Genomic DNA, 7764 nt, shown 5'->3' with positions numbered 1-7764 from the left:
TTCTTGTACATAAATGGATGGATCTCTATTATACTTTGCAGTTGTTTTTACAGTTCTATATATCTTTTTGAGACTATATATTTAATTTTATTATCATGTTTTTGTGTTATGTTTTAAAGCTCTGACTTTTCCTTTAAAAAGTGACTATTTCATCTATGAACATTTATTTTTTTTATTTTTATTTTTTTTAAAAGAAGCAAGGCTGGCTGTCACCTGGCCCATTCATTCTTTTTCCAAAAGTATTTATTCATTTATTTGTGACTGAGCTGTGTCTCCCTTGCTGCACGTTAGCTTTCTCTAGCTGCAGCGAAACGAGGCCACTCTGCTGTTGAGTGCGGGCTTCTCGCTATGGCAGCTTCTCCTGCTGGACGGCACCGGCTTTAGGCATGTGGGCGCCGGAAGTCATGGTGCTTGGGCTCAGCTGCCCCATGGCATGTGGGATCTTCCTGGATCAGGGATGGAACCCATGTGCCCTGTGTCCGCAGTCAGATTCTTAACCACTGGACCACCAGGGAGGTCCCATCTATGAACTTTTGATTTCCTTATAATTTTACAGCAGGTTACCACATTCCCAAAAAATGCAATTAAAAGAATGGTTTGTATTGCATTGAATTTGTGAATGACAATGTATTGTAATAACTTCATTGATTAATTCAGGTTATTTCTGTTAGATTAAAATTAAAAGATATATTTAATATTTGGGCCTGATTTCTAGATACTTTATAACATTTGTTTCTATAAAAGTGTAATCTTATTTTAAATCATATTTGAGGCTATATATTCCTTATATATTTTTAAAGTTAATATTGTGTCAAAAATAATTGCTTTATCTATGTATTAGTTGGTTTTGCTGGGAAAATTGATATATTTTATATTTTAGATGGCAATTTGATTTCTTCTTATCCAAATTTACACATCATGATTCTTTATAACACTGACAAGTAATCTATTTTTGCATATGAATGGTGGTGGTGGTTTATTTGCTCAGTCATGTCCGACTCTTGCGACCCCATGGACTGTAGCCTGCCAGGCTCTTCTGTCCGGGAGATTCTCCAGGTAAGAATACTGGAGTGGGTTGCCATTTCCTTCTCCAGGGGATCTTACTGATCCAGGAATCGAACCAGGGTCTCCTGCACTGCAGGCGGATTCTTTATCTGACTCAGTCACAGGGAAGCCCCTTGCATATGAATGCTAAATCTGAAACTCAAGTACTGTATGTGTTTCTTTTGTGTTCTCTGAATCTCCAATAAATTAAGTTGATGAAGATTTTTGTTCAAAATTTTATATCATCCCTATTTTTTCCTGTTATATTAATTATTGAGAGAAGAACATTAAAATCTTCACTGATTTTGGTACTTTTTTCTATTTTCTCTTTTATTTCTCTTTGTTTTGGTTTCATGAATTTTGAAAATCAATTATTAAATGTAAAACATAAACAAAACTGTAAGAACTCTTGAGTTTCCACAGAATTTCCTGTCTAGAAGGCCCATAAGAAACCCCAATGACAGCCTGTCATCAAAAACTTAGAGTCAAGCTGCAGAGACTTATGATCAGGCTGTAATGGGCTTCAATCCCTTTATGAGCATCTCACCTGTGGCTTCTAAAGTTTTTGCACTTAAAAATCCCTCACCCCTCATCTGTCTCCTCACCAGGAGGATTCTTTTTTTCCTCATTGCCCAAGGTCATGTGTCCTGGTTTGCAAACATTGTGAACAATAAAGCCATCCTTTTGCTTGAAGATAATTTTGATTCTTTTCTGAAATTTATGTCTAATTTAGGGAGACGTTACTCAAGAGTGGGATTGTTGGATTATATGAAAAGAGTGTATTTAATTTTAAAGGAACTGCCAAACTATTTTCTCAAGTGCTTGTAGAACTTTGCATTTCTATTAACAATCATAATGCTAATAATTCCAGCACCTCCACAAACTTGATAGCACTTAGTATTTGTTTTTTGTTTGCTTTTTTATTTGGTCATTCTATTGGGTGCCTACTCTTATGTCATCATGGTTTTAATTTACATTTCTTTTATAGATAATTATGTTGAAAATCTTTTTATGTGCTTACTTGCCATTCTTATATTCTTTTTGGGGAAATATCAGTTCAAGCTTTTAAAGTACTTTTTAAAGTGTTATTTGCTGTCAATTTGTTGAATTTTGATAATTCTTGATATAGTCTAGAAAATATGATCCATGAATTTTATCTTAAGTTATAGTTAATCTTTTCTTTTTTTTTAAGCATTGTATTTTCACATCAGAGATTTTTAATTTTTGTGAAGCTAAATGCACATACTTAAAGGTAGACAAACTGAAACTCAATGATCTTTTTCTTGTTGGTTTTGATCACAACCCCCTTCTTCTACCTCTTGGTGGGGATTAAGGCAAACAGGACAGTGACTGTTCCCTGATGCTGTGGCTCCCAGGGCCCCTGCCTTTGCCCCTAGACTTCTGCACCCAGAGCTCTTCCAACAGGTTCTGCCAACTTTGCCAGGCCCAGGGGCCCTCTCACAGACTGGTCACCTGTGTCCTCTTGGGATCTGCTCCCTTAATGACTTTTCTTGAAGGCATCATAGAACTGAGATTACAGGGCAAATCACCGCCCACAAATAGAAAGAGCTTTGAGTTTCTTCTTGGGGCCTTAGACAAGAATAAAAGGATAGACTGCAGGATATAAAGGTATATTTAAATATCTTATCATATTTATTGACTTTACCCCTAATTTATTCTATTTGGAAAATGAATTATTTTGTTTTCAGCTTTTTTATGCTGCTTCTCTCTCTCTCTCTCTCTTTTTGAATCTGTGTTCAGCTATTCTGTTTAAACACACAAGCTGATATTATTCTTGATATCTTCATATTTAATGGGCTTCCCTTGTGGCTCAGCTGGTAAAAAAATCCACCTGCAATGCGGGAGACCTAGGTTCAATCCATGGGTTGGGAAGATCCCCTGGAGACAGGAAAGACTACCCATTTCAGTATTCTGGCCTAGAGAATTCCATGGACTGAATAGTCCATGGGTCTCAAAGAGTTGGACACGACTGAGTGACTTTCACTTTCATATTTAATAATTAGCAATAGTATCTGAAAAAAATCCATTTTCATAAGTTAAAAATAAATTTAGCTCATACTGTACATAGTAAATTCCAAAATCTGTTCTAAGCACACTTTGTGCTAATCATTTACTCCTTGCTTTGATCTTCTGAATTACATCCTTATAAACCTTTTACAGATGAAAGAACTGATGTACATCTATCAGTTTAAGAACATATCCAAAGACTGACAACTGGTTCAAGCATTCTGTCAAAAGAGATTACACTCTTAACCACTATGCAATGTTTTTCTTTCCAGGTGAAATGGTCCCTACTGGGAATAATTGTCAAAATTCTGTGCAATAAAAGATGTTGACCACAGGTCCTGTTAGTGACTTGAGTGTACAAAGAATGAGTTCTTTACTATTTAAGTCCATTGTGTAGTATTAAGTTGGGTAAGTTATATGAACATATTAGGGACTGATTGAAATCGTAACATATTTGTCAACTAATGGTTTGATTGAAAGAAATTTCTCTTCCTTACGATTAAATCATTTTGGTTTTGCTATAAGTCACCATAGTTATCCTAGCTTATATTGTGACACAGAAAGCTATTACCTTCCTTATCAGAAGTCTAGACTGCAGACAACTGTAGTTTTGGTTCATATATACATTTTAGGTAAAAAAGGTAATTAAAGTTTGCCTAAAGGCATACTAATTAATAAAAACAAAACTGTGGTTAGTGTGAATTGATAAAACATATATTCAGAAATCAACCTGAGAAAATGAACTGAATGTTTTTATATTCTTATACTATTTATTTAGTTATATCACATTTGGGGATATGATGTAAAATAATATTGAAATAACTGAATATTAAACTATATAGAAAATAAAAAATTTTGGTGAAATATATTAAATATTTTCCCAGTGGAACTTTTTGATACCATTCTGATTTGGTTTTATTATAACATAAGTTTAGAAAGATCATTTTTTAAAAGTAAAATATACAGCACCAAATATTGCTGCTATAAGGCATCAGTTCAGTTCAGTCACTCAGTTGTGTCCAACTCTTTGTGACTCCATAGGCTGCAGCACACCAGGTTCCTTGTCCATCACCAACTCCTGGAGCTTGCTCAAATTCATGTTCATCGAGGCAGTGATGTCATCAAACCATCTCATCCTCTGTTGTCCCCATCTTCTCCGGTCTTCAATCTTTCCCAGCATCAGGGTCTTTTCCAATGAGTCAGTTCTTCACATCAGGTGGCCAAAGTATTGGAGTTTCAACTACAGCATCAGTCCTTCCAATGAATATTCAGGACCAATTTCCTTTAGGATGGACGGGTTGGATCTCCTTGCAGTCCAAGGGACTCTCAAGAGTCTTCTCCAACACCACAGTTGAAAAGCATCAATTCTTTGGTGCTCAGCTTTCTTTATAGTCCAACTCTCACATCCATACATGACTACAGGAAAAACTTTGACTAGACGGACATTTGTTTTGACTAGACAGACCTTTGTTGGCAAAGTATGTCTCTGTTTTTTAATATGCTGTCTAGGTTGGTCATAGCATTTCTTCCAAGGAGCAAGAATCTTTTAATTTCATGGCTGCAGTCACCATCTGCAGTGATTTTGGAGTGCCCCCCCCCCAAATAAAGTCTCTCACTGTTTCCACTGTTTCCCCATCTCTTTGCAATCAAGTGATGAGACCAGATGCCATGATCTTATTTTTCTGCATGTTGAGTTTTAAGCCAACTTTTTCACTCTCCTCTTTCACTTTCATCAAGAGGCTCTTTAGTTCTTCTTTGCTTTCTGCCATAAGGGTGGTGTCATCTGCATATCTGACATTATAAATATTTCTCCCAGCAATCTTGATTCTAGCTTGTGCTTCATCCAACCTGGCATTTTGCATGATGTACTCTGCATATAAGTTAAATAAGCAGGGTGACAATATATAACCTTGACATACTCCTTTCCCTATTTGGAACCAGTCTGTTGTTCCATGTCCCATTCTAACTCTTGCTTCTTGATCTGAATATGCATTTCTCAGGAGGCAGGTCGGGTGTTCTGGTATTCCCATCTATTGAAGAATTTTTCCACAGTTTGTCATAAGTAAGTCATAGAAAACCCCAGAAAAAATAGTTGGAGACTAGGGCTGAGTTATTCATCACTGTAGCCATGACTTTGAGGATCATGTTCTACAAATTTGGACTGGAATTTACATGTTTTAGTTTTCAGAAATTTTTTTGTTTAGGAAAAAGAGACCAATCACCCGGTCATGAATCTGCTTTGTCTTGACACCATATACCAAGGGATTGACTGTGGGGGGCACCAGAAGGTACAAACTTGCAAAAATGATATGGACACTTGGAGGCACCTTCTTGCCAATGCGGTGCGTTAGAAAGCTAAAGAGGGCAGGTGTGTAGGAGACAAGGATGGTGCACACATGGGCGGCACAGGTGCCCAGTGCTTTTGAGCGGGCATGCTGAGAGGAGAGCCGGAAGACCGCCTGAAGGATTTTGAGATAGGATGTGGCTATGAGCCCGAGGTCCAATACCATCACTGAAAGGGCCACAGAGATTCCATATGTTCTGTTAACATGGGTGTTTGCACTAGCCAATTTCACCACAGCCATGTGCTCACAATAGGCATGATTGATGACATATTTGGTATAATATGGTAGTCTTCTAATGAGAAAGGAACCTGGCAAAACCATGAAGATAGCTCGGACCACACTAGCTAGACCCATTTTAACTACCATTGTTGTTGTCAGGAGGGTTGTATAATGTAGTGGGATGCAAATAGCTACATAGCGATCAAAGGCCATGGCAACTAAGAGGGCTGACTCAATTATGCAAAACGTGTGGATGAAATACAACTGTGCTAAGCAGATATCAAAGTCAATCCAATGTGCATCCAACCAAAAGATGCCAAGCATCTTGGGGGCTGTGGAAGAGGCAAGGGCCATATCATTCACTGCCAGCATGCAAAGGAAGAAATACATAGGCTGGTGGAGGCTTGGCTCTAGTTTGATGGTAATGATGATTATACTGTTCCCCAGCATGGTCAGGGAAAACAGGAGGCAGACAGGAATGCCGATCCAGCAGTGAAAATCTTGCAAGCCAGGAATACCAACCAAGAAGAAAGATGAAATGTAGTGATGAGTAGCATTGTCTGCCATGTTAAAACTGGACAGTTCCCATGCTCAGATAATAATAGGCAAGTGACTCTTCCTATGAGCAAAAAGCAGGATGACAAGATTAATTCTTCCATGGCCATGTATATGAAAATTTTAGATACTTAATGATCTTTCTGAGGAGCTGACTTTTCCCAAAACTTCTGTTATTCTATGGATAGGTAAATTATTTTATCATATTAAATTCAAATATTTCATCTGCAATTAAGAAGACTGCATTGTTATTTAAAATTTTTCTCCTGACTTACAGTTTTATTGTATTCCATTCTTTCATTTTTATTATCTAATAAGTAAGCAGGTCATGATAAAATCTCTGCTTCTGTGTGTCTAGTTTGTGTGACATAAACAATCCAAAGAACCGTCTTCTGGGTTGTATGAAAGAACACAAAGCACTATTCTTAGGGAATTTTTGATCAAGTGTGAAAATGCATGTAGAAATACACAGAGACACATTCATGCACACAATAATTAACAGGTTATACAAAAGGCAGTTGGTCTTCCCAGATGGCTTAGTGGTAAAGAATTTGCCTGCCATCATAGGAGACATAGGAGACATGTGTTCGATCCCTGGGTTGGCAAGATCCCCTGGAGAAGGAAATGGCAACGCACTTTAGTATTCTTGCTGGAAAAATCCCACAGACAGAGGAGCCTGGAGGGCCACAGTCCATACACAGAGTCAGACAGGACTGAGCACACACACAGAAGGCAACTGTAGCTTTAACAGTGTACTAGCTCACAGACAAACTAAAAATCAGGAAAGAAGAAAAAGAAATACAAACAATTTAAGTGGAACCAAAATTCTTATGAACACTAAAAATAAACTCCTATCCTCACTCTTGGTTAATGCATTTTTATTTCAGAAAATATCTTAAAAGATCTTAAAGATAATCAGAAGATATAAGTACATCACAAGCACATTCTAAAAGTGTGGAATGCCTGCTGAAAACAGTAGAACGATGCAAATAGGCCATTAAAATTTTAAATGCATATTCTCTAAATACAAGGTTTTGCCATGGCTATACTTACACAATTTGGTCTTTCTATGTGACTGAAAAATAAGTAATTATGTAACGACATGTGTTAACCCACACAATTTTTTTCAGCCTATACTATGTTTTCGGTCGTAATGATGAACTGGCTTTTCTGAACCATAAAGAATAGTTAATTTTGTTCAACATCCCACAAAAGTTATGATATATAATTAAAAGATTTACATGTAAAGTTATTTAACATTTTTAAGAGATGAAAATAACGGTTGCAAATGATACCTCCCACACCTTCCAATTTTTTTCTTTTTTGAAAATTTTGCTTCTTTACCCTTTCAGATAATTAATTGCTTGTGATATTACCAAATGCATCTTTAGTTGTCAATTAATTTACTTGTGCTAATATCACAAACAATTAAGTTTTTTTTTTTAATCCTAAGAAATTTTCTTGGAGAAAAATCATGTTTATATTTCTATGTGTATTGTCTAGCTTGTTGTACACCTATTCCTCTGCCAAACAGTCATTTGAGTTTTGGGGTCTTCCAAAAGCAGAAAAAATT

The 7764-nt window shown here is 36.6% G+C and overlaps 1 protein-coding gene across 1 annotated transcript; it reads right to left on the bottom strand.

The window, feature by feature from the left end:
- Window positions 1-5249: 5249 nt before the first annotated feature.
- LOC133056506 (olfactory receptor 52P1-like) lies at window positions 5250-6203 on the bottom strand. The gene has a single exon (XM_061141913.1). The coding sequence runs from the start codon at window positions 6201-6203 to the stop codon at window positions 5250-5252; it is 954 nt and encodes a 317-aa protein (XP_060997896.1).
- Between the last annotated feature and the right edge of the window lie 1561 nt (window positions 6204-7764).

Source organism: Dama dama, chromosome 1, assembly GCF_033118175.1.
Source record: "Dama dama isolate Ldn47 chromosome 1, ASM3311817v1, whole genome shotgun sequence".
NCBI lineage: Eukaryota > Metazoa > Chordata > Mammalia > Artiodactyla > Cervidae > Dama > Dama dama.
The sequence above is the reverse complement of the archived record's forward strand: the minus strand, read 5'-3'. Positions and strand labels throughout refer to the sequence as shown.